General features: G+C 43.9%; 1 protein-coding gene across 3 annotated transcripts in view; it reads left to right on the forward strand.

Annotated features, from left to right (window-relative positions):
• Positions 1–26989, forward strand: part of PRKCD (protein kinase C delta) — a 135725-nt gene that overhangs the window by 74900 nt on the left and 33836 nt on the right. For all 3 annotated transcript variants that reach the window (XM_090021500.1, XM_090021498.1, XM_090021501.1), the window contains exons 4-5: positions 6608–6807; positions 16180–16240. In XM_090021500.1, coding sequence (XP_089877626.1) covers positions 6608–6807; positions 16180–16240 — 261 coding nt within the window. The remainder of the gene's footprint in view (positions 1–6607; positions 6808–16179; positions 16241–26989) is intronic.

Below are 26989 nucleotides of genomic sequence, written 5' to 3' on the forward strand. Positions count from 1 at the left end.
GTTGCTCTCTCCTCTGACCCTAACCCAGAGGCAAGCTTACAGCTCTTTTACTCTTCCTCCTCCTCTTCCTCTTCTCCCCTGCCTGTCCTTCCTCAACAGTTTATATCCATTCATAATCAGTGCTTGGAAATTAGTGCTTGAAAATATGTAACAACTCTGTAGCTGTTTTTTATCTCACTTTAATTTGAATGCATAGCAGGGCTCTACGTGTCCATTTTTTACCCTTTCATGCCCATGGGAATTCTGTTTCTGAATGTATAACCAAGAACACATGTATGACTGCATAACTACATAATCACGGAGGCTGAGCACGTCCAGTAGTAGCCATAGCACATATACACACCCTTAGTAGCCTAAGACACTTGAAAATGGAATCAGCCAAAACCCATGACTACTGAACAAAAGAGTGAATAAGTATTCACATTCCTCTTTTGTCTCCATAGTTCACAGGCTACAGCACTCACCTAGGAAACTTGGACTCTAGGACCCCGTCACCCAGAGGGCATGAACCTGGGTGTATCTGACCTTCTAGCACAGCACTCTAGCCACCACCCTTAGGTCAGTCATTACTTGCTGCTTTCTTCATGCTCCTTTTGAAGCTGAGTTGCTAATATAGTAATAGAATAAAAAGGTCAGGTGGTAGGTAGCTTCTACCCCACATGGGACAACGCTGAACCCCAGGATACCTCCAAGCCAACAGTCACCATACTGAGTCACACCGCTACTAACTTGTGCCCTTTCTCATGGCCTCACATCTCTCCTGCATGGCTTCATCTCAAGAGGCCAGGTTCAAAGGGAGCACTAGAGAAAGCCCTCAGTAATGCTGAACTGTGATGTGGTGTTATATTTTGCTAGGAAAACAAAGACAGCATAGTTCAAACTCCTTCTGGAGAGGAACCCAGGATCTTCAGCTCCCTTGTAAGTGCCATAGCCACTCAGCTAGTTGTGGGGAAAGAAGGGAGGCATCCTTCATTCCATTATTGCCAGTCTGCATGTCTACATAGTCATCCATATGCATCCAGGATTAGAATTCCCCTGGTACTTAAGTGGCAAAAATGCCCTGTAGATGACCAGAAAATGGCCACTGGAGTGATAAGGAAAGAACAAAATGTAATTCCTAGTCTTGATTTTCAGGGTTTTATTGTCCAGGGGAGCAGAAGCTTAAAAAATTAAAGACATTATGAAGACTCTCTTAATAAGGAATCCTACACTATTAATGCACTGTAAACTTACTGTGTAGTAAGCTTTCCCCAGCAGGGTATCTATACATGTGCCCGTTGGGAAAATTTTGCTTTGGATAGGAGCACATTTACTCCAAAGAATAACAGTACAGTGCAGGGCTACTCCAGGCCTCCTGTGCCCCCCTACAGCAGCCAAGGGGAGCTCCAGGCTTCTCTGGGTGTCAGTGTCTCCAGGGCACTGTCTCCCAGCGCCCTGTCCCAATCTGCAGATCTGGGCATGGGGCTAGGAAGTAGCAGCTGGGGGAGGGGACATTTTCCCAGCCCCATGCTCTGATCAGCCTGTCAAGGCAGGGGGCTGGGAAGCAGCTGCCTGGGGGGAAGAGACAGTTTCCCCACCCCTGCTGTCTGAGCTTACTGGGAGCAATTTGCTCCCAGTCAGCTGTCTACATGTGTGCTACTGCACAGTACTTACAGGTAGTAGGCAGGTAGTATTTACAGGCAATAAGCAACCATGCAGTAGAATAATCTACTGCACAGTAAATGCTGCACACTTGTAGATAGTGATGTTTTACTGTGCAATAAAGTGTTTCATGTAGACACCCCCCCAGCTCCCCACCCCCATTGTTCAGCAGATATTCTACAACTAATTAAGTACATAATTATTTAACTCTAGCTGGTTACTGCAATATTTTGCATGAAAGATGGTAGCAACATAGTTGACAATAAGGGAGGATACCTCACTACTATAACAAATGTTCTTATTGTCTGTAGTTGTATGTAGAGTACTGAAGTTCTGAAGGTGATTTTTATTAGTAGAAACGTGTGCTAGTTAGCTGGCTGCAACTCTTTAAATTCCAGGTAAAAACTTTTCAGTTCAAGTAGAAGAGAAAAACCAGAAAGTTGCAACAGAATGCAGAAGACCTTCAGGTTTAGGAACATTTCAGAGTGTTTTTTGGCAAGGAGAGTTGGTCTGGGTTGTCAACATCAAAATTTGTAATGCTATTCTTGGCAGGCATTCCCTAATAAAGAAATACTATGCCATTTTACTGCTGTTTGCATGGCTCACCACAATGAGCAGAGTGTATCAAATGAGCTGTTACTGAATGACTAGAAACTTAACTTGGAAAAAAGGTTCTTAAATGAGGGTTCTTTTCCCACATTAGAGTAAGCATGGATTCTGTTAGCAATTTTGGGGAGAGAGGTTACCCTGGCTTCTTTGAAGGATTATTTTTTTCTCCTGATTCATGTTTAGGGCTCCCAGGAGATGCAGTATTACAAATCATAAATAATAATTTGGATAATGGAAAAAGGTGGACTTAGTAATGGATAACACTGTGGAGACTGTAGCTTGCACCCTTGGGGGTGCTGCTACCCTGACACCAGGAGCCCTACCCCCAGTGCCACCTCACCTCCAGTCTCTTGTCTGCCATGCCTTTAATGTTATTCTAATTGTTGTTGAGAGAGGTGTTCCCTAGAGTGCAGGTTAGTTTTGCTGGTTGCTGGTTGGGGGCCCGTACACCCCTTTGAGTGCTTCCCCATGAACGGAGTACTCCTGTAGGCTTCTCAGAACTTGTCAGATCCTCAGCTGTTGTAGCCGTCATCCCCTTTTCCTCCGGCTACACCCTCAACCTTTGTATACCCTTTAAGGCCTCAAGTCCCAAGTATCAGCCCTGCCTTGGCAGCAGCCTCTCTTGTAATTTCAATCTGAGCACCAGCTACTGCCCCTTTAGCTCAAGGCTAGCTCCTGGAACAAGGGAATGCCACCTAGGTACCCCTGTTCATGGCCTCCTCCACCCTCATAGCCACAGTCCTCTGATACAAACAGAACAAAAACATGAGCAAGCTGCTTCATAACACAAATAACTTCCCTCCTCAGGGTAAATTTTGCCCATAGACCCTACTTCCACAGGAGCCTCTTTCCCCTGGGTAGCTTCTTCCCTGTCCCCCCCTCCCCCCCAGCAGCCCCTCATTCCCAAGAGCAGGGAACAGGGGGACAGAATGCAGGAAGTAGACTAGGATACTCAGTCAGGGATCAGGACCAGGAAGAAAAGAACAGTACTGGTGATAAAAAAGCAGGAGCACTGACAGAAGGAAAATCTTCATCGTTGAGAGCCCACAGAGGGCTTAAAGGGCTGCTGCTTAAGGGGACTCGGTTGAAGGCAGTCAGTCCCACATAGCAACCAGGGCCAGCTGGGGACTTGTCTGCCTGCCTACTGCTCTGACGCCTGATAGCAAAAAGAATAAGAGTTTTGGGAAACATTCTCCAAAGAACTGGAATGTCTGGTCTTGGAGACAGATGACTGAATGGGTCTTTGGCCTTCACTACATAAAAGGCTGTTATAAAGAGGATAGTTATCAGTTGAGTACTATCAAGATTGCTATCAAAACTACCAAGAAAAGACTGGATTAATTTATACCAAGAGAGTTCTGGATCTAATATCCTAAATATTAGGGGTAGGGGGGAAATTAGTTAGAGGAATAGCAAAGTAATGGAACAGTCTACCTAGGAAGAGTTGACTATTTCCTCCTTTGAAAGTTTTTAAGAACAGAGGTCAGACTATGGGTACTACTGTAGATGTAGTTCATCCAGAATTTATGCATTTTGTGTTGTTCGGAAATGCTGCATGTTTTAGCACAGATACTCCATAAACATACTTTTATGCAGCACTTTTGTAACTACTTATATATAGTAGTAACAATGTACAATATTAGCCCAAAGCCAACTTTCCACATAGCTCATTGGGCTGGGTTCTGGCACAGCCAACAGCCTTTCAAGCCAGGGTGACCCCACAGCTCAGCACTGCTCAGTATGTGAGTGTGCTCTAGATACCCTCCCCTCCCCCCCCAAAGGATCCATGTGCTAATTAGCACCCCCCACACCCTTCCGCCCATGACTGGAACCAGGTGTTCTTGTCAAGAGTTCTGGGATCCTCCAAAAATTTATATGCACTTGAGGAGCATGGTAGCCTATTCCAGCTCCACCTAATGGAGGATAGGGCCTCACTAATCATATGCAACAGGCTGAGAGAAGGAGTAACAGAGAGATTATATGTGAATTGTTTGGGGTCCAATTTGTTGATGCTTGCCAGACATTTAAGACTGGTGAAGAAACAAGACTCATTGAAAATGGGAAAGTGAAGTGGGAGTGAAGAAGTTGCAATGCAGTCAATGTAGTGGTTCACCATGACTTAAAAAATTGTGGGTGCTGTGAACGAATACACACAATGGTCACTAGCATATATTTTATTCGGGTGGGCTGCACTAATCTTTCCTTGTGGTAGGTTCCCATCAGTATGTTTGCCCAATATGGACCATGTGTTTTATAGTCCCACATAGTGTTTGTTTTATTTAATCAACTGTGTAGTCAGTTTACATTACTGAACACATGCTACTTTAGGCAGTGGTTTAATGATAGGCAATGTATTTGACATGGTTTCCTTGTATGAGACTATAAACTAATGCTGATTGTGGGGGAAAAACCTTGTTTTGTATATGAATAAATATACTATTTCTTAATTTGCCATTTAGTAGTGGTGGATGTCCAGTAGAGTGAGTTAATGGTCTAATCCAGAGGTGCTCAACCTCCAGCCTACAGGCCAAATCCAGCCCCTGCCACCATGCCCTCTGGCCTTCAGAACCCCCCATTAATTTGTGGGGAGTCCTGTGGTCTGTAGATATGCACACTAAATCAGGCATGCAGGACAGAATGGGGCCCAATCCCAGCTAGACAGGGGTTAGGGAGAGGTAGTACAAGGCCCTGGAACCTGATCCAGGGTCAGTGGAACCAGTGCGAGGTCCCAGAGCCTGATCCCAGCACATAGGCTTGGCTCAGGGCCCAATCCAGCCTGCAGACTAGCCTTGTACCATTCATCTGACCTATGGGGCCAAAACCACGAGCACCGCCTGTCATAAGGAAATAAGAGAGACCATATCTGGTTGAATCACAGGTCCATCTAGCTCAGCATGCTGTCTCTCACAGTAGCATAGGGTGGATACTCCAGGGAAGAATATAATTGAAAGGTGATCAGCCAAAGCCACAGCATGAAGTCCTGGAATTTTCGCATTATTTAGAGCTTTTTTCCTTTGGGTCAATACACCATGCTGGGATTCATGTTTGTCACTTTTATCCTGGAATGACTGTTTCAGCTTAAGTCAGGATGAGCATAGCACTTCCACAATTGCTTGTGTGGAACTGTATCTCAGGATATCAAACAGCTGTCATAATGAACTTTGACTAGCAAATATGCCTCCCCTTTGTACTTGGAAGCATGGAGATGCTAGAGGCAATTGATTGCAAGTTTCTTGAATGACACATGCCTCCACAAGGGACTTTTGTTGCCAGGAGTAGGCCCGGAGCTTTGCAAGTGTTCGTTGCAATGGATAACAAAGCACCTGTGTTAGCTGAGAGACCCTTGAGTGAACCAAATGGAAATAAAGACTAAAACCCCACATACTGCAGTTTATCTTTCCAGGTTAACACTGATGTATCTTAGCACTTTCATGCCATGACTTTTTCGGGATAATACCCCTCCAGTTTCAGAAAATTAACACCATTGCTTAGTTAGGCAATAATCTGAATTTCTGAGGTTATCTCCTGTTTCAGATTTGATAATCGAAGCCATCTTGTTGCTCTCCAGTTTAAAGACAAAACAGTGGTTCTCAAACTTTTGGATAGCTTACTCCTTTTTATGTGGTTTACCACTCTATCCCCCTATGTTTCTTTGTCATAGATTGGGGTGCTCAACCTCCGGCCCTTGGGCCAGATGAGACCTGTGGAGACATGGGTTGGGAAATTTGTTGGCTCCCCATGGGTTGGGAAATTTGGCGGCAGGGGAGCAGTGGCCACCCTCCTCCTTCACCAAATTCCCATGGCCCCTTTCCCCCCTGCCTCCACCAGTACAGCCAGATCTGGACCAGACCATTCTCACTTCTCTCTGCACTGCTGAGTTGGGGCCAAGCCAAGATCCCTTCCCCTGCCCAACTGCTTTGGGGCTAGGTCACACCCCTTTCCCCCCATGGGACTGGATGGGGGTGGGCCATACCCTCTTCTCACAGTGGGGCTAAATCAAGCTGGGCTGTCCCCAGCCCCCTCTGTGCAGCCAGATGGAGCCCCACTATGCCTGCCCTGGGCCACTGCTGAGCACCACTGTGATAGATGATAAAAATAGTAATATTTTGTCATTACATATTGTATCCTGTCTAACTACTGAAGAAACTAGAGGTGTTCATATTTGTTGCTTCCTTTCCTTCTTCTTATGTCCCTTTTCCCTTCTGCTTTCCCATTTTTTCCTCTCACATGCCTTTTAGACGATAAAACCTGTATATGCTGTACATACATGCCTGGGGGGAGGTCATAACTCCAGTTTGAGAAACACTGGCCTATGGAGTCCTCACTTTCCACTTTTCCTGTCTTATGTGGATTTCAGAAAGAGGAAAAACTTTGGTTCAGAAGAAACCAACCATGTATCCAGAATGGAAATCATCCTTTGATGCCCATGTCTATGAAGGGCGTGTGATTCAAATTGTTCTCATGAAGGCAGCAGAAGAACCATTATCTGAGGTGACTGTTGGGGTATCGGTCTTGGCTGAGAGATGCAAGAAGGGCAATGGCAAAGCAGAATTCTGGGTAAGTATGGAGAGTAATCCCTTAAATTTGCAGAACTGGCTGCTTGCTTGTTATATTTTACTGAAATGGAACAGACCTGCCATTCAGCTTTGAAAATATGTACATTCAGTCCTTCTTAACATACATGGCAGTGCCTCCAAAAAAAGATTTTAGCATAGTTATTGATGCTGATAATGAAGTGTCAAGGTCTATGAAACTGATAGTAACATTCAGGTTTTAGCATATGAAAATAGCAACCTATGGTACACTCTGAATTTAACTTTGAAAGTGCTATAGCTGTTAGCTGGGATCACCAGATGTTCAAATGGAGCTGGATTATTACAAATTAACTGTAGATGAAGGAAGCTGAGATCTTACTCACTTTTTCAGAAAAATTGCTAGTTGATTTGGTGTTGCAGCAAGTTGTTTCCTTCATTCTTAATTTACTTTCTTGCCTTAATGTCTCACAGCATGTACACACTGTTTTGTGTACATACCTGCAATCATTTGCATATATATTATTTTAGCAAAGATTTTATGGGAAAATGATTTGACTCAAGTTTGGAAAAATAAAAGAGACATTAGTTTCATAGTAGGTAGGGTCAGGAGGGACCTGAACAGATCATCTAGCCTGACCCCCTGCCAAAGGCAGGAATGAATGCTGGGTTCACAGGACCGCAGACAGGTGATCATCCAATCTCCTCTTGAATTTGCCCAAGGTAGGGGCGAGGACCACTTCCCCGGGAAGTTGGTTCCAGATTCTCGCCACCCTAACTGTAAAATATTGTCTTCTGCTCTGTAACCAAAACATATTCTCCATCAGCTTATTACCATTGTTCCTCATCACCCCAGGTAGTGCTGGGGAGAATAGGGCTCTTCCTATTTGCTGATGATCTTCCCTGATGAGTTTGTAGGCAGCCACCAGGTCTCCCCTCAGCCTCCTCTTGCTGAGGCTGAACAGGTTCAGGTCCCTCAGTCTCTCCTCATAGGTCCTGTCCTGTTGCCCTCTCACCAGGCAGGTAGCCCTCCTCTGAACCCTCTCCAGGCTGGCCACATCCTTTTTGAAGTGCGGCGCCCAGTACTGGACGCAGTACTCCAACTGCGGCCTGACAAAGTCGCATAGAGGGGGAGTATCACCTCTCTGGACTGGCTTGAGATGCATCTTTGGATGCTTGACAAGGTATGGCTGGCCTTGCTGGCTGCAGTCTGGCATTGGCAGATCATGTTTATCTTGGAGTCAGTAGTGACTCCAAGATCCCGTTCTGCCTCTGTGCTTTCAAGAAGATAACTCCTCAGCCTGTATGTATGCTGTGGATTCCTTCTCCCAAGGTGCAGCACCCTACATTTGTCTACGTTGAGCCCAGTCCTATTCTCATCTGCCCACTTTTGTAATCTGTCTAAATCTATTTGCAGGCTCTCTCTCCCTTCAAGTGTGTCCACCTCGCCCCACATCTTAGTGTCATCAGCGGCTTGGACAGCGTGCTTTCCACCCCCTCGTCCAAGTCGCTGATGAAGATGTTAAACAGTGCAGGCCTGAGAACTGAGCCCTGGGGGACCCCACTGCTCACAGCTCGCCAGGTTGAGTACGACCTGTCCACCACTACTCTCTGGGTGCGCCCCATCAGCCAATTTTTTACCCATCCAACTTTATAGGCATCAATGCCACAGTTGCTTAATTTATTGATGAGAGTGGGGTGAGAGACAGTGTCAAAGGTCTTCTTAAAATCTAGAAAGACTACGTCCATGGCGACACCATCATACAAGGATTTAGTTACGTGGTCATAAGGCAATCTGATTGGTCAGGTATGATCTGCCTGATGAACCCATGCTGATTGCCCCTGAGCGTGATCTCCCATGCTGGCCCCCCACAGATGTGCTCCTTGATGGTTCTCTACAAGATCTTCCTGAGCACCGAGGTGAAGCTTACAGGCCTATAGTTACTTGGGTCCTCCTTCCTCCCTTCCTTGAAAATTGGGACCGCATTAGCCAGTTTCCAATTCCCCGGCATCTGGCCAGATGACCACGAATGCTCATATAGCTAGGCCAAGGGCTCTGCAATGACGACTGCAAGCTACCTCAACACCCTTTAGTGGAGGGCATCTGGACCTGCAAATTTAAAAATGTCTAGCCCTTCCAGAAGATCCCTAACTACATCTGCACCAACTGAAGGCCTGACAGAGCTATCCCCGAGATTGTCCCTACTTCTGGTAGGTGGGATTTCCCGGTTTCTGTTCAAGAAAACAGAGGCAAAGAAATGGTTAAAAATATCAGCTTTCTTGTCTGGCGTAGCCACAAGATTACAGTTTGCATCTTGCAGGTGCCCTACATTGCCTGGTACTGTCTTCTTGCTCCCAATGTGCTTGAAAAAGGACTTTTTGTTGTCCTTAATCCTGGACGCTAGCCTGAGTTCCATCTCTGCCTTGGCCTTTCTAATAGCCCTCCTGCACTCATGGGCTGAGGAGGAGTACTCCTCCTTGGTGATAGCTCCTCCCTTCCACTGGCTGTACGCCACCCTTTTAGTCCTCAGGCATTGCTGAATGCCCTTGCTGAGCCAAGGGGCTTTCTGAGCACTCTTACCCCGCCTTGCTTCTCTCAGGGACTGTTACCCTTTGGGCCTGGAGGATCACCCCCTTAACGTATGACCATCCCTTGTGGACTCCCGTCTCCTCTACCTTCTGGGCCCTCGGTGCCTCCCCCGCTAATCTCCTATGCTCATTGAAGTTCACCCTTCTGAAGTCAAGGGCTTTAGCCTCACTGTAAGCCCTTGACACCCTGTGTTAGATAGTGAAATGCAGAGGGTGATGATCACTATTGCCCAGGTGGTCAAGGACATGCAGTCCCCTCACCAGGTCACCCCCCGTGGCCAGGAACAGGTCCAGCAAGGCGTTACCCCTAGTGGGACTTTACACTTCCTGGATAAGGTGAAGGTCCTGTAATACAGCCAGGAACCTACGTGACAGGTCAGACCTGGCTGGCTGCTCCTCCCAGCAAAAGTCTGGGTAGTTTAGGTCACCCATGACAATAACATCCCTTGACCTAACTGCCTCCATAAGCTGACTGGAGAAGTCCTGGTCCAGCTCTTCCCTCTGGTTGGGTGTTCTGTAGTAGACACTCACTGTAAGGTCTGTTTCACCATGCCCCCCTTGTAGTTTGACCCACCGTGTCTCTGCCCAAACCTCCTCTAACCCGAAGCTTATCCTTGATGATGTGAGGTGCTCTTTGACATAGAGCACAATGCCCCCACCTTTCCTTTCTGTCCTGTCTCTTCTATATAGGGTGTCTCCCCGAATGCCCATCACTCAGTCATCGGTAAGGTCCCACCAGGCTTCTGTGAGCCCTACTAAGTCTGGGTTCTTACTCCTCCTGCTTACTTCCCATACTATGAGCATTAGTTTAGAGGCACTTGAAGCCTCCTGAAGGTGCACGTGCCTCCCTCCCACTCCCAGGACAGTTGTGGCCCCCTACTCCCGGGACATTGATGCTTACCTGGGCTTCCCTTCCTCTTATCACCCTGCATGCTGATGAAGCATTGTCTCCACTCGCAGTGGCCCCTCAGCTGCTGAACCTAATTTTAAGTTAAGCAATAGAAAATAAATAAAACATTCTTAGTTACTCTTATATAACGAAGCTTTACACATGTCCTAGGCCCAGTTCTGAATTTGAGGTAATTTATTTGAAACGCATTCTGGATTACCACTGAAAACCTGAAGTGACAAGAAGGAAACTAATTATTATTCCTAATATAGATGGGGTCAGAACTTTGAAGTTCTGATAAGGGTTGAAACTCTGAAACCTGATTTCATGTCTCGTTATTGCTTTCACTCCATTGATTTGATTCATTTTTCATGAACTAAAATTCCAATTATGGCATCACACAAAGTTCTTTCAACATCTTGCCCTCTCTGCTTTCAGGACATCATATACTTGTAGCAGATAAAGAAAGGTTTGTCTCATATATGTTTCCTCACCCTAATATGGAACTACTTTGATGAGATGACACTCTAGCATCCCAAAATAATAATTCACATATTATTTTTAGGGGTGCACTGATAGAGATTTTGGGGGCCGATACCATACCAATAGCCAATTGTTTAAGGAGGCATATTGGCTGATACTGATCCGATTTCCAATACAGCTGAGTCTAGCTGATATGTCCAGTGTGTTGGAAGGGGAGGGGAGACAGAAGGGGCATAGGGGGGACAGATCAATGCCTCCCCCATGGTGTGGGAGGGGCCAGGGGCTGGGTGGGCATAGGGGTGGGGGTGGCTTCTGCTGCTGCTTGCATCCCTGGAGGATGGGGGAGTTGTGTGCCCCCCTGATCTGCGTGGGATGGGGCAGGCTAAAGCTAGGGCTGTGCGGGGCTCCTCTCGGCAAGGGGTGGGCCAATATCTGATACAGCAAATTTTCTTTATATCAGTATCAATCCAATATCGGACTGATATTGGATCCAAGATGGTGCACCTCTAATTATTTTGAAATACTTGTTTTCATTTACTTACAACTGTGATCTAATTCATTTAAAAGCATTATTTGGTCTCTTCATTCTATATAAGTAGTGCAGAAGTATGACAACTGATGGAAATAATGTTTCTTATGCTTGTTATAATTTGCATAAGAATTTTTCATTTTGAAGTTTGGGGAACCCAGATTGTGGCTATAACCAGTAAATATGCAAGTTCATATGTAACCTCACCCATTATATATGTAAGGTTGAAAATTGACTCCAAACAGTCCTGGAAGGTTGGTCTGTTCAGTGACACAGGAGCTCTCTGTCCTTGTGTTTTGCAACACAGCTAGTGGAGAAAGCATGGTGAGAAAACTTGTGAAATGAATGGGCACAGCTCCCTGTTTTAGAAACTTTTACTTTTTTAAATGTGTATTGGTCTTTATAAATACAATAAAAACCCAGAAAATATATGTATTAACTGTACATGTAACACCAAACTATGTCACAAACCGTTAGCAGTAAAAGGTGAAAAGAAGTGTACAATGAACAATCAAACTACCAAAATATTCCAAGAATTCTTTCTAAATTGCACCAATTTTTTGAAGCAGTTAAGCCTGCTAAATATGACTCCAGGTGTGCCATCTCATTGCACCAGTTTTCAACTTCTGGAGATGTCCTATTTTTACAGGCTTTTACTTTAGTCTGAGCTCCAGGGCTTTTACAGTTCCAGCATGTATGTCCATAGGAGTTGAGTTTTGCCCAGAACTTGAATGCTGAAGAAGAAAGCAAGCATACGCTAGGCTTCAGAGCCTTTCTGTCAATGGAGAACTGACTAACTTATGGCAGCTAGTGAAGAAATACAATGGAAAGCAATTGGTGCATACACACATGCTAAGTCCACTTAAAATAAATCCACTTAAGCCACATCGGAGCATATACATGTAGAGCTCCTTGACCTGGTGGCAGCCATCTTGTGAGCTAAGTTGACTTAACTAGTGTGGCTTAAGATAATACATCTCAGAGGTGTATTATCTTGCGCCACATTTAAGTAGACTGTGTTCCACATATGTGTGTATGCTCTGACAGTTAAGTTGACTTTAAAAAGTTAAGCCAGTTTAACTGTCAGAAAGTTAGTATGTGTGCACCCCACCTATTGTTACTGGTGCTCTGAAAAGGAGTGGTGTGCAAAACCTCTTGATGTGTTGTGTGGAACAGTGCGTTTAAGGCAGGGGTGGGCAAAAAACAGCTTGTGGGCCAGATCTGGCCCATGAGGCCATTCTATCTGGCCTGTGGGGTCCCTAAAAAATTTAGAAAATTAATATTTATCTGCCCTTGGTTTCTGTCAGAAATGACAGGAATCAGGGACAGTAGGACCCAAGGGAAGCCCAGCGGGCTCCCACAACAGCAGGGCCTGCCTGGGCCTGCTGCCCCAGCCAGAAGCCCCAGCAGGGACTTCTGGCTTGGAAGCATATGGGTGCCCCAGTGATGCCAGAACCTCAGGTAAGGGTGAAGGGGGGGAAGGACAGGGGAAGATGCCAGGCAGGGAAGGAGCCCAGGAAAAAGTGGCCTGGGGGAAAGCGGCCCCTTTCCCGCCCTGTGGCTAGCATCCTGTGCTGCACCCGCTTGCAGCCTGCATGGGGCTGCCTGTGCCTGCTCCGTACAGCCCTGTGGGCTGCAAGTGGCTGCAGCAGGGACCACCAGCCATGGGGTAGGGGAGGGGCCACTTTTCCCTGCACTCAGCTTTTCCCCAGGCTCTTTCCTGGTGTAGAGGAAAGCAGCCCCTCCCCTTCCCTGTGGCTGGCACCCCATGCTGCAGCCACTCACAGCCATGCAGGGCTGTCTGGAGGAGGCAGCCCTAGGCAGGCTGTGAGCAGCTGCAGTATAGGGCACCAGGCACGCAGCTGCTGCCACCAACGGGCAAGCCCAGAGCCGGCTTGGAGCCCAGGCTGGCAGCGGGGCTGGATTACAAACTGGTGCTGAGCACAGGGAAAAGCAGCCCCTCGCTCACCTCATGCCTGTGCCTGCTCCAGACAGCCCCACGTGGGCTGCGAGCACCTGCAGCAGGGAGTGCCAGCCATGGGGCGGGCAAGCGGCTGCTTTTCCCGGCACTCAGCACCAGCTTCTTTCCTGCTAGCCAGCAGGGGTCAGGGCTGTGCATTGCCCCCTGCCTGTACTGCGGGGTTGAGGGGAACTGGGTGTGAGTGCACAGGGAGCCAGCAGGAGCATGGGGCCCACACCAGTGTCCCGGGGCCAGTGCCGGTGGGACCCAAAGCAGGGTGGCAGGAGAGTGCGGTCCCAGCTGGCAGGGGCTCTATGGAACTGGGCCAGCTCCCTCCTCTCCCTGCTGGTGCAGCCCAGCCTGGCTCCACAGACCCCTGCCAGCCTGTGCCCTGCTTTGGGCCCCACTGGTGCTGGCCCTGGGACATTGGTCCCAAGACATTGGTCCCAAGATGGTGGCCAGGGAGTGGGGCATCTGTCAAGGGGCGTGGCTACCCATGCAGCCCTTGACAGCCTGCCAAAACTGGGTAAGCATCCCTCCACCCAAAATAATTGCCCACCCCTGGTTTAAGGGATGAGTTTAGAAAGGTGGTTTGGCTGAATCTATAAACTAGAGCACCAATCCCTCCACTCCTTTCTGAATGTAAGCCCTGAGGAACACCCTGTTGCACAACTCTACTGAATTCAGACAGGTAGAGGTACACTAGTACATCAGTCCAACGTCAGATCGGCACAGATATAAAGAAAATTGACTATCGGAAATTGGCCTGATGTGGCTGATAATTTGGCTGATAAATGCCCCTGTGTGTGTGCAGCCGCAGCACAGCACATGGGCAACAAGGAGCACAGCCCCGCAGCTTGGAGAAGCTGCAGGCAGCTGGTAGATCATCTCCAAAGCACAGAACAGGGTTTGACTCAGGGAAGATGGAAATTAGTGTGGCAAGTAAGTCAACTACATCCAGTAAAGGGCACAAATTGCTGGCAATTCCTCTTGTGCAAGAGTATATTGCTCAACAGGATAAGATTTAATGATGTTCTCTGACATGGATGTTTCAGCACTCAGATAGCCTCTCTCAGCTTGCTGAAAGAGGGAGACTTGTCCACTAGGTTCTCCCCCTGTCCAGACTAATCAGTGATAAAAACAGCAGTCTGGGGAAGAGAGATGAAGGCTAAAATTTCATTTATGACCATGTCTTTGTGTGTCTTTGTACTCTACCCAGCACAGCATGGGACCTTTCTTGATGGTGACTTTTGGATACTCATATGCCATAAACAGTAATAAACAATAATGGGAAAAGTGGAATACCAATCCCAGAAAATATATCCATCTATTGACACCAGGTACACAGTGCTATATGCACAAGTATGTTAGACATATGCATTCTACACTCTGATATATAGAGATAATGGATCAAGCAGATCCTAGAAGAAATCTTTATTAAAGGTATTTTTAATCTTGATTTGGCTTACATGCTTGAATGCAATAAAATATTACATATTTGTTTACGCATTTTATTTCAGTGTAAGATATCCAGACTTTTTACAGTGATGCTGGATTCCCATATATTGTTTGGATTTTTTTTTTAAAGCTGTGTTTAGTCATAGGTAAATGGTGCTATTTAGACAGCACTGTATACTGGATTCCTTCCTCCCTGTGCCTAAAACACTTCATTTTTAAAACAGGATTTACCACGTGACACTTTGAAACATTTCAAATGTTATATCCATGTGTTATTTCATTGAGTATGATCCAGTGATTGCTGTGATGTAAATCCTCATCCACCATGAACTTTACATAGGCCACTAAATAAATCCAAGCTATACTTGCTGTGGATATAGTTCCCAAGGCAAGCCCGGGAACAGTAAGAGTTAAAAGCCTGTAAGTCTAAAGTTCTGTGAAAGGCAACAGAGTGCATCAGAATATTTCGTGTCTGCTTGAGAACTTCCTGAGATGGCTAGAATCAGTATAAGCTGTCATAGTAGATTTTAAAAGCATGTAGGATGGTATGGACAAACCTGAAACAATACAAGTGTAAGAGAAGCTGTAATTGAGTAAGTTCATTAACCAGTAAATTGTAAAGGTGCATGGCACCAAACAGGTCTGCAGGTAGCATGTAGGACTATTTAACCAAAACCTGGTACAGTAGACATAGAAGGTTATGTAGGAATGTTGTAATTATAAAGCTCACTAATCAACAGATTTAAGATGCAATGATGAAAGTGCATCTAATGTATAAAAAAGTAAACTATTAATGTACCTTTGGTTTGTGTTTTAAACAAGCACTAACACCTGTGTTGGCCAGTCTGCTAACCTGGCTGATAGTATGAAGAAGTCTACACTAAGTTTATACTAACTGGGCACATCTACACACGTGCATTTACTGCACAGTAACCAAAATTGCTGTGTGGTACGGGCACATGTCTAGACATGCATTATGCAGTAACTATGGTGATTTATGCCAGCTTGAGCATAAATTTGATACCTGTATCGTATCAGATTTACATTTGATTAGTTACTGCATAGTAACGCACATGAAGACACTTTACTTCACAGTCACACTGTGTGTAGATGCACATATAAATGCCTACTGCACAGTAAATTTAAGCAGTGTAAATGCATGTGTAGACACTGAATAGCTGCAGCATGCTTATTTGAACTGTATTGTAGTAGACCTGACAGGCTTTTGAAGTCAACAGCAGTGAGCACTGGACAGATAGAGGTATATCAAAGCAATGGAAGAAGCTGACAAAGAAGATGGTATTATTGGTGCAGGGAAGCATGAGACGGAGGGTAAAGAAATATTCAGATTTCCAAAGTCTTTTGAATGTAATTGTAGTCAAATGACCATTCCTATTTCATACAGAAATATCCATTGAATTAACCCACTGTAACCCACATTTGACCCAACCAGTCAAAAGATTTACTGTTGATATCTTTCCTCTCATAGCTTGACTTACAACCTCAAGGGAAGGTATTGATGGCTGTACAATTCTTTCTAGAAGATACAGGTAAAGTACATTCTCTATTTTTGGTCTAGTACTTAACCCTTTTTTCTTCTTTGTAGCTTTATTTATACAAATGAAATCACCCACTGGAATGGGGTTTTGTTCTGCAAAAAAATGTTCTGGAGTTTCAGAATTTATGAGGTTGTGTTTTTTATAGTGTCAAATGTGTCAGGAGTCTGGTTTTCATCCCTGGATATGTATCTATCTCAGTTACTTATGATCACACCACCGCCATATTACTGAGCACCACAGTCTTTCATGTGCCTATCCTTACAGCATTTCTGTGGTATAGGGAAGTATTTTTTATCCCATTTTCAGAAGTACAGAAGTACATTTTCAGTAGTACAGAAGAACTTAATGAGTAATGGTCACAGATAAACTTTTTGGATAGAAAAGACAATCATATCTAAATCTTCAAATCTCAGATCAGTTCCCTAAACCCTCAAGAAAAACATTGTGTCTGGGTGAAGTAACTGAATGTGTATATCAGAGCATGAATAAAGTCAATGCTACTTCATTTTATTTTAAAAGCTGTGAATGTGGTGCTTCCTGGAAATGATTAAGAATAGTATGTGGAAAATCTGAGGGCTCATGGGATACAATTATGAAAAGGGGAAGTGTTTCCTTATGGGGTTATATGATTGCAATATTTCCTAGAACATTTCCTAGTTATCCCCAGCAATGATGGTGCTTCTGTTTCCATCACACTTTCCTGCTTTGTCCCCCTACATGACTATTTTATATTTGGAGACTCAATATACCTACCATCCAGTGTCATTGCCATGGACACACATGTGAACCCCCAACATGCCAATGTATTTATGATAGTCCTTGAAATCTACATCCACCACAGCTGCCCTGTCATCTCCCTGGTATACCTATGGTACATCAATGAGATCCTCATCATATGGACACATAGGTAGGAATCTAAAGAAATTCCACCAGGACTTTAACAATTTCTACCCCTTCATCAAATTGCTCTTGAAACTGTAACCACTTAAATCAACAGAGCCTATAGCTCTCTACTTGAGCACTTTGTGTACTTCATTCATGACCTCCAACCCCTCCTGGAAAATGATGGCTATCTCAAGGTAGCTTCTGGGGATAAGCCTACCCTAACTTATAGGCAACTCCCAACCTCAGATGGCATCTCTCCAGTAACAGGCTATCTAACTCATAGTCTCACCAAGCCACAAGGCCTTGCCACAGACCCAGATGCTAGCTGAGCTTCCTCAGCAGCACAGACCACATCATCACTGAACCAGACACCATGAATTAGATAGATTCATTAACCTATTCCTCTACCAATGTCACATATGCCATCACCTGCTTACAGTGCCTCCCTGCTGTATGCATTGGACAGATGAGACAAACCCTACATGAAAGAATGAATGGATGTTCATCTGACATTAGTTTCATAATACACAGAAAACCTATGGCAGATGCCACCCTGCCTTCTGCCTGAATTCAGACTAACTCAGCTATCTCATCCCTCAAATGTGTTTTATGCAACAGTATTTGTGAAAATGTAAAGAGCTTGGAGTCCTCCAGGCATAAGGAGCACAACAATCCCAATCTGTGCTGGAGTCCTCCAGGCATAAGGAGCCTTTATCTTGACATGCATACACATTATTGGAATTGTATACAAGACTGTTTGGATTAGGGGAGTAGCGTGAGAACTTAACTACCCATAAAGACTGAGGTCTTAGGCCCAGAAATCTAATTGTCCGAAGGCTTAAAAGTTCTATGACATGAGCAAGCAAAAGAGAATGTTGCTAAATATTCTGTGATTACTCATTTAGTAAGACTGAAGCCTGTCAGTCTTTACTCTCTCAAAAGATATGACAAGTAGTCATAGTTAGCATTGTAAATTGAATAGTTTTGCAAATTCTTACATGCAAGACAGTTACCTCTTTTTGCTTCCACTGTATAACCATCATTACTGTGAAAACAGTAATATACTAGACAACAGTGGTATGGTATGAATATTAAGATAAAGTTAAAATTAAACTGGAACTTTGAAAATAATGAAGAAATAGATGTAATCTTCCAACTTTTATTGTCTACTACTTTTTTAAATCACAGTTGTGAATGTGCAGATAAATTATTTTCAGCGTGGTGGCTGAAATGAAAAAATATTTCAAACCAAATCTCAAATTGTTGGAGAACTGAACCAAGTATTTAATTCAACTTTATTAGATGTTAGGCAGTTGACAAGGGCAGTGTCCTTGAGAGCCTCAGGATTTCTTCCTGGTCTCAGGAGATTCAGGAGATATTAAGTCATTTTCCACCTTTCTTTCCATGCGCCTTGGAATCCTAACACAAATAACTCTCTCCCTTCTAGCCCTCAAAGACTGGCAGTAGGTGAAAATCTGTTTAACTTCAGTCTAGGGTAGGTTGGTGGTTGTGTTAGAATGCATTTCATATTTGTGGTTGTAGGACTCATTTAATTGCATTAGAACCTCTTTTGGTATTTGATACTTTGTCACAGGGATGCAGAACATATCTTTGAGACATGGTGGGAGTCATTGGTTTGGGGAATCTGAAGCGGGGTGGGATATGATAATTGATTATGCTTGTACCTGCAAGCAGTTCCTTGTTCTACTTAACCAGAAAGCAAATGAAATATGTATTTATGAAGCATGAGAAGGTTACCAGAAATTGAATTGTTCTTCCTGGGTTCCCTGCAAGGCTGGAAGAGCCACCTATCTGGAATGAGGGAGAAGATGGCCCTGCCTTCTAATGTTAGAGCCATGCTAATAAACTACTACTCCATTCTATTTTCCCTGAAGACATTCTCACTTTGCTATGAAATAAATACTATTTGCAGTTTGATTCATTACATGGCGGGTTACCATTGGTGGTGCCTTGTTAATACCGTTGTATGCCTAAATAAAGTTTGGTTTTTTTCCACTCAGTATAGTTTTGTGCTGAAAAAAGGCCTTGCACTAGTTAATTGAAATAACCTTCTTACTTGCTCAAAACATATTTTGCCTACAGGGCACATTCTTACTTTTGAAGTTTGAATGATTATGTTAGCAATTCAGTGAAAATGTCTATTCAATCCAAAGACAAAGAGCAGTTATAAAGTTACTTTAAATGAACGGTCTAAAATACCATAAGAGTACTAACTGTTCATTAGATAAGTGCTACAATGCTTATTCACGACTGTTCCCATACAGTAATAACAGCTACAAACATTTTCATAGATTTGATCAGAATATCTACAACTGGGCTAGCAAGAGGGATTCTAGCTTTCCTATGCTGGCTGGTTCTGACAGCTCAGCACGTTACATTACATTACATTGCATTGCCTTCTGAGTTCTAGAAACTGGTTAGAATTAGGCCAGACTTATGCACAACTGCATCTTGTCATTCCCAGTATTCAAAACCTTCTTAGTAACTTGTCCGTGCCCTAGATCTCCTGGAGCCCACCTCCTTGATCTCTCCTTGGATTAACACCCTCTTCCTATTATTCACTTACTTTTCTCTTTTATTAACACACCTGTGGTTTATCACATTTCATCCTGCCTTCATTAGCATTTTGACTATCTCTGTAAGTGCACGTGTTTGCCTCTCAAATTATGGGTTTTTGGAATTGTCACACTTGTACATGATATACCATAATTATCTTTCCTTGTAATAAGTAATGGAGTGGCAGCAACTAGGGAGCTGAGCCTGGTCATTGTTCTGTTCTCTGCGAGTCGCATACAGATTTTACTTTTGCTTTTGCCTGGTAAGACAGAAAATATTCTTACTATATTTTTTTGCATATAACATGCTAATATGCTCTGCAATTTCCAGAAGCTTTAAAAAAGAAAAAACCCTTGAATGTTATATGTGAGAAAATATGGTAGTAAAATATTATCAGCTCTTTCTCACCATGGTAGGTTGCCTAAGTCAGTCAGGCTTTGTTCATTTTCAACATTTTTTGCTACTTTTCATGAGGGACCTGGATCTCTTCAGTCTCCACAAAAGGAGACTGAGGGGGGATCTTGTGGCTGCCTACAACCTTATCAGGGGCCAGCAGCAGGGACTCAGGGAAAGTCCGTTCACCAGGCCCCCCTTGGAGTCACCAGGAACAATGGCCACAAGCTGGGGGAGGATAGGTTTAGGTTAGATATTAGGAAGAACTACTTCATTGTAAGAGTGGCCAGAGCCTGGAATAGGCTTCCCAGAGAGGTGGTGCTCTCACCTTCCCTGGAAATCTTCAAGAGGAGACTAGATAGGCACCTGACTGGGGTCTTATGGCCCCTGCCACCCCCAGTGCTCCTTCCTGCCCGTGACAGGGGGTCGACTAGATGATCTGTCTAGGTCCCTTCTGACTCATTGATTCTATGATTTCTTTTAGGTATTTAAGATTTCTTGCCATCAATCCTTCAAAGTTTAAACTAAGTAGAATGCCCAAATTTTGCTATTGAGATGGTGCCAACTCCTAGTAATTACATTTTGGCTTGTATTTCAGCAACACTATGAACTATTTGCACAGGATAAAATACTTTGCCATTTAGCATCAGAGGTTTTTAGGTATAAACAAAACATTAGCCGATCAAAGTAAGAATCTCTTGTTCCATATTTGACATGATCTCCTGCTATTTTCTTTCTCTTAAATATGCAATTGTGACATCATTACCTCCCCACTACCTCAGCTGTACTGTGCAATGAAGTACTGTTCTAGAATGAATCCACATGTTGGCAACTCTTTCTTAAAGATATTATACCAGCACATATAGGAATCCAGGGCTTTCCAAACCTTGTCATTATTTTGTAACAGTATCTGGGAAGAGGTTTACAAATTCTTCTTGGACCAAACATGTAGTAGTATGCTTCAATACCTCTGCTGAAGGTATTGAACCAACATGATGATTATTTACTGTTCCTGTATCAGATGTATAAATTTAGTTATGGGAAGGACAAATTCAGTTTGGAGAGTGAAAGGCACTCCATAATAAAAGGACCTTTGTTTTCTTACCTAGAGAAAGTTGTTTTCTTACCTAGCACAAAGTTAACCTATTTCCCTTTCTATCAAAAATTTAGCTTTCCTGAAGTGATAAATAAATGAAGATAGCCTTCCTCATTCTATATCTAACATAGAGTAAGGAAGGCTACCTTCATTGAATCAGCTATTAGATTGAATAGCTAGTTGATAAAAGTACCAAAAAGCCCCACTGAAGTGCCTAATTTATACTGATGCTGGAGAGCCAAGTAAAGCTAATGTGCTTCCTCTTCTGGTAAAGCACTGTTTTGTTTTGTTTTTCCACAGCCATTTGTTGCTTTAGGACTTGTAGAACCATTTACAGTATCGTGCATATTACAGGCACATGCGAGGTCCAAACAGTTTTACTTCAGTTCCAGTCACAGCTTCTGCACCCCACCTTGACAAATTTTTGTTATAACAGGGCATGTCTACACAAGACGCTTAATGCTCGGTAGCCTAATAACCCTGTACAGTAGCACATCATAGCACAAACAGTGCTAATATGCTACTGCACAGTATTATTAGGCTACTGCACAGTGGTGTCACTGAAAAGGTGTTCACTGGTGCTCCTGCGCAGTAACTCTAGTTACTCTGCACATCTAGTTAGTAGTTCATTAAGCAAGCACTACATTTAAATTGATATTTAAATATGCAATAACTACTGCACATTAATGAACGTGTAGACATGCCCGCATTCTTGAATACAGTTAGATTGACCTTGATAGGCATAACTCTTTTGGAAACTAAACAGGTAACAAGTTTAGTAAAGCATATACATGTGTAAAGTACACCAAACTTTCCTTACAAGATTTTAATGCTGAGCCCTTGTCTTGGTCTGTCTTTAAGTTGAGTGATGTTCTTCTCCTTACTATAACAGCCTTCTTAAAACATTATACTGGTATTTATGCACATGAAAGAAAGGGCTTCTTTAGAAATTATACTGATACTTACTTTGTGGAAGGAAAGAAGGAAAAGAGATTGTTAGATTGAATCTCCCAGTGTGAATTAGTATTTTGTTTTCTCATATAACATACTATTTCTACTTAATTCTCATATACATAGAATTTTCTGCTTATATTTACCACACACTATAATTAAGGCCTCTCTTTGCACCTTCAACAAATGCTCTTCTTCAGTAGCTGCATGTACTAAACTTCAGGTTTCGAATTACATTCTGACTTTGGGGCAGTGGAAGCTGGAAGGAACTGAAGCCACCACCTGAGGTGCAGAGTGGGTCTGGGGGCTGTCATCTCTTATGAGGGAGGGCAGCCCCCCTGAGCTCCCCTGTAATTTGAACCCTGCTAAACTTTTATCTATGTACTGAACTTTTATATACATACTGGACTATATTAGCTTTGAACTTAAATCTCTTTTAAAATCTGCTATATATGTGCGTGAAATACAGCTGGACTATCACAGAAGCCCTATGGCAAGCAATTCCAAATATATTGCTGCCCTTCAAATATACATTAAATATTACATTGCAATGGAATGCTCCCAAATCTATCTGCAGCATATACTACTAAAAACCATGGGGAACTGTACAATCCTTTTAGGATAGAAAGCTAACATTGGAGCTATGTCTGATATAATTTCATTCAATTTTCAGTAATCAACAGTTACTTTTCCAGGGCCCTTTTGGTTTATGCACAGGCCAAATAGGATTATTCTTAGGACATTTGTGATTTACTCTCTGGCTTCCTAAGTTGTGAATTATTTACTTTAAAATTTCCACTCCTGCCCATGGATAAGGATATTTGGAGGGTAAGGATACTTTCTCTCAGTTTTCATAGAAGAAACTATCTGCCTGCAATCTTGTTAGTTTTAGTAAATACTGCATTATATTTTTCACAGATTGTTATTACAATTGATAGACGCTGTTCCTTTTACTGTGTGAACAGTATGTTTCGTTGGGATGCACAGTATTTCGTCTCCCCTTCTTGTAAAAGCCTTTGTTTCATAGTTTCTAGGGTCAGAAGGGACATGAGCAAATCATCAAGTCCGACCCCCTGCCATGGCAGGAAAGAGTACTGGGGTCAAACGACTCCAGCAAGGTGTACATCTAGCCTCCTCTTAAAGACCCCCAGGGTAGGAGCCTGCACCACTTCTCCTGGAAGTTGGTTCCAGATCCTAGCCGCCCTGACCGTGAAGTAGCGCCTCCTGATATCCAGCCTAAATCTACCCTCTGCCAGCTTGTGACTGTTATTCTTGGTCACTCCTGGGAGTGCTCGGGGGAACAGTGACTCCCACTGCCTGCTGATCCCCCCCTGACTAGTTTGTAACAGGCCACTAGATCCCCACTCAGCCTTCTCTTTTGAAGGCTGAACAGGTTCAGGTCCCGCAGCCTCTCCTTGTAGGGCCTGCCCTGCTGTCCCCTGATCATGCGAGTGGCCCTCCTCTGGACCCTCTCCATGCTGTCCACATTCCTCCTGAAGTGTGGTGCCCAGAACTGGATGCAGTACTCCAGCTGTGGCCTGACCAGTGCCACGTAGAGGGGGAGGATCACCCCCTTGGACCTGCTTGAGATGCATGTGTTTTGAGAACACATTTACTACTACCATATAGGAACTCTTTTTCAAACTTGTAGGTTGGAAACCCAGAAAATCAATTGGCAAAGTAGACCATGACCATAACCCAAAACTCTGAAAGTTAAATGTTACAGTTCAAACAAGTAATCAAAGACCAAGCAATTTAAAAAATCCTTTTGAAGATTTTCTAACCAGGTAATATTCTTTTACATGTGAACATACTACCTTTTGATGTTACAGGTAATTTCAGTTTAAAATCTAGAACTGAGTTTCTAACATCTTGTTTATATTTGCCACACTGCCTTAGCTAGCACTACATTCCCCCCAACTCCCCCATCCCTGCAGCATTTGCAGGACTGTCCCAGGCTGTTTGTAGATACTGTACACCTACCATTCAGTGCAGAACTATTTGTTTCTCCCCACCTTCTTTCCTTCTTTTTAAAAAACCACCAAAACCTGCATTTTTTTCCTGTAAAACAAGTCTTGATTTAAGAAAAAAATGGGTAAAAGGGAGAAAAGCTCATAAGGCAATACCATTGTAAAGATTTCAGTATTTACTAACAGTATAGCCAAGATTATAGCACTTCACAATTACAAAACTTATAATGAAGTTATTAAGAACCAATAGTTATTTTTGAGGAGGTAGAAATATACACATATTTTGAAGACCTTGTTTTTGTAAATTGAAAAAAAATATATAACGGTTGACAATAGTGCACTATTTGGTGTGACTCAACCAAAGATAAAATAATGTGATGCCTCTTTTAGCACAATTATACATGTAAAAATATTCTTGTTGCAACAAATAATATAAGCACAACATGACACACATAACAGAAGTATTCATGTCATCTTATGGGAAGTGTAACAGGAGGCCAGACTGGCAAGACAGTATTCTCCTCAATGAGTTGAAACTCAAAAAAAGAATCCTATAAAACGTGGAAACTTGGTCATAGTACTAGGGAAGAGTATAGGAGTATTGCATGTTACACGGGGAAATTTAGAAAGGGCAAGGCACAATTTGAGATACAGCTGACAAGGGCTATATAAAGCAATTAAATACAAATATGTCAAAATGGAAGTCCAAAAGAAACCACAGGTCCCATATGGAATGTGGAAAACAATGTAGTTACAGTTGAGGTAGAGAAGGCTGAAATATTTAATGCCATTTTTTACTTGAGTGCAGTTGGTGGCAAAGATAAGGAAAGAGGAAAATGGCCTAAATTAAATTTCTTGGATTAGGAATTGCTTGGATTAGCAATGTTAGGGAGTCCATAGAGAAGCTAGATGCTTTCAAGTCAGTAGGGCCAGATGGGATACACTCTAAGGGCATGTCCCCATGAGCAGAAATGTGCATTGCCCTGGGGACAATACTTGTACTGCTGCTATTTGTCCCTGGGCACACCCTTGCACATATGCTTTGGCATGCAGAAAATTGCCCTGGGTGGGGAAGGGGATGCTGGAGCCAGTACCTGACCTGGCCCCAACAGCCTTACCTAGGGTCCTGGGTGCTCTCCCAGGGCTGCAGCAGGAATGATCTAGGTATGCAGAGCCTGGCCAGCAGCTGGAGTGTGACTCTGGCCAGCCAGGCTCTGATTTTGGGTGGTGCACACTGCAGCCACATGCATCATGCTGCTTTTTTTGGCACTTTTTTGTTACACTGGGATCTCTAAATTAGCAGCGCAGTGAACACATGCATGTGTGGTACACGTGGTTTATGATGCTGCAAATTACACGTGCGCATTCGTGGGAACGCCTCCTAAGGTACTGAAGCAATTGTCTGAGGTAATTTCAGAGCTATTGGCCTCTTTGAGAACTCATGGACATTGGCTAAGGTCCCAGATGACTAGAAAAGAGCAAATATAGTACTCATCTTTTAAAAAGGGAACAAGGAAAATCCAGGGAATTGCAGACCAGTCAGCCTGACCTCAGTACCTGGAGAGATCATGGTGCAGGTCCTCAAGGAATCCATTGTGATGCACCTAAAGGAAAACAAGGTAATCAGGAACATCTAATATGGATCAACCAAGAGCAAGTTATGCCTGACCAATCTGATTTCTTTCTGTGATAAGGTGAAAGGCTCTGTGAATGGCAGTGTACATGACATACCTTGACTTTAGTAAGGCTTGTGTCCTATGGTATTCCCATTAACATGCTAAGGTAAGACAGACTAGACAGAAGTACTGTAAAGTGGATACATAACTGGCTGGATCATCATACTCAACAAGTAATCATAAGTGGCTCAATGTCTAGTTGAGAGGAGGTATCAAGTAGAGTTCCCCAGGGGTCTGTCCTGGATCTGGCATTAACATCTTCATTAATGATATGGACAATGGGATTAGGTGCATGCTTAGCAAATGTGCAGATGACACCAAGTCATGTGCAGTCACAGATGTTCTGGAGTGTAGGACCAGCATCCAGAATGACCTGAATAGACTGGAGAAATGGTCTACAGTCAATCAGATGAGATTTGACAAGTACAAAGTCCTGAATTCGGGATAGAATAATTGCACGCATGAATATAGACTGGGGAGTGACTGACCAGGCTTCAGTATTGCAAAGAAGGACTTGGGGGGGGGGGGGGGGGGGGGGCGGCGGGGGGGAAGTAGACCATGAGTTGAATATGAGCCAGCAGGGTTCTCTTGTTGCCACAAACCCCACCCCAACAAAAAAAAAGTTGGTAGCATGTAGGGTTATATTAGCATGCATGTCCTTTGCAAATGAAAGGAAATGACTCTTCTCTGTTCAGTGCTTGCAGGGCCATCCCTGGTGGTGCGGGGGGTGTAAATCAGGGCGACTGCCCCATGTTTTGCAGGGCCCCATAGACAGTGCCATACAGGTCCTGCCGCACGCCACTGCTGCTGAGCGCCACCAGCTCTTCCACCATTGCCGAGCACTGCCAGCTCCAGCCACTTGCCTCCTCCCCACTGGCTCCCCCACTTGGCCCCCCGCAACCCCCCAAGCCCTGCACAGGCTGATATACCCGAGGCCTTGCACACCCCTAGGGCTGTTGTGGAATCTCCATCCTTGGAAATTTTCAAGAGGAGGTTAGACAGACACTTGGCTGGGTTGATTTAATCAGGGATGATCCTGCCCCAGGGAGGGATCTGAATTCTTTGACCTGGTGAGGTACTTTCCAGCCCTGCTTTCTTATGATCCTATGAATACAACATGTATGAAACAGAAGCACACTCAAAACCTATGGTGCAACTATTTTGGCTGCTTACATACATGAAAAAAAGACAG

This window comes from Crocodylus siamensis, chromosome 11 (assembly GCF_052110815.1).
Source record: "Crocodylus siamensis isolate JL-2025a chromosome 11, ASM5211081v1, whole genome shotgun sequence".
Classification (NCBI taxonomy): Eukaryota; Metazoa; Chordata; order Crocodylia; family Crocodylidae; genus Crocodylus; species Crocodylus siamensis.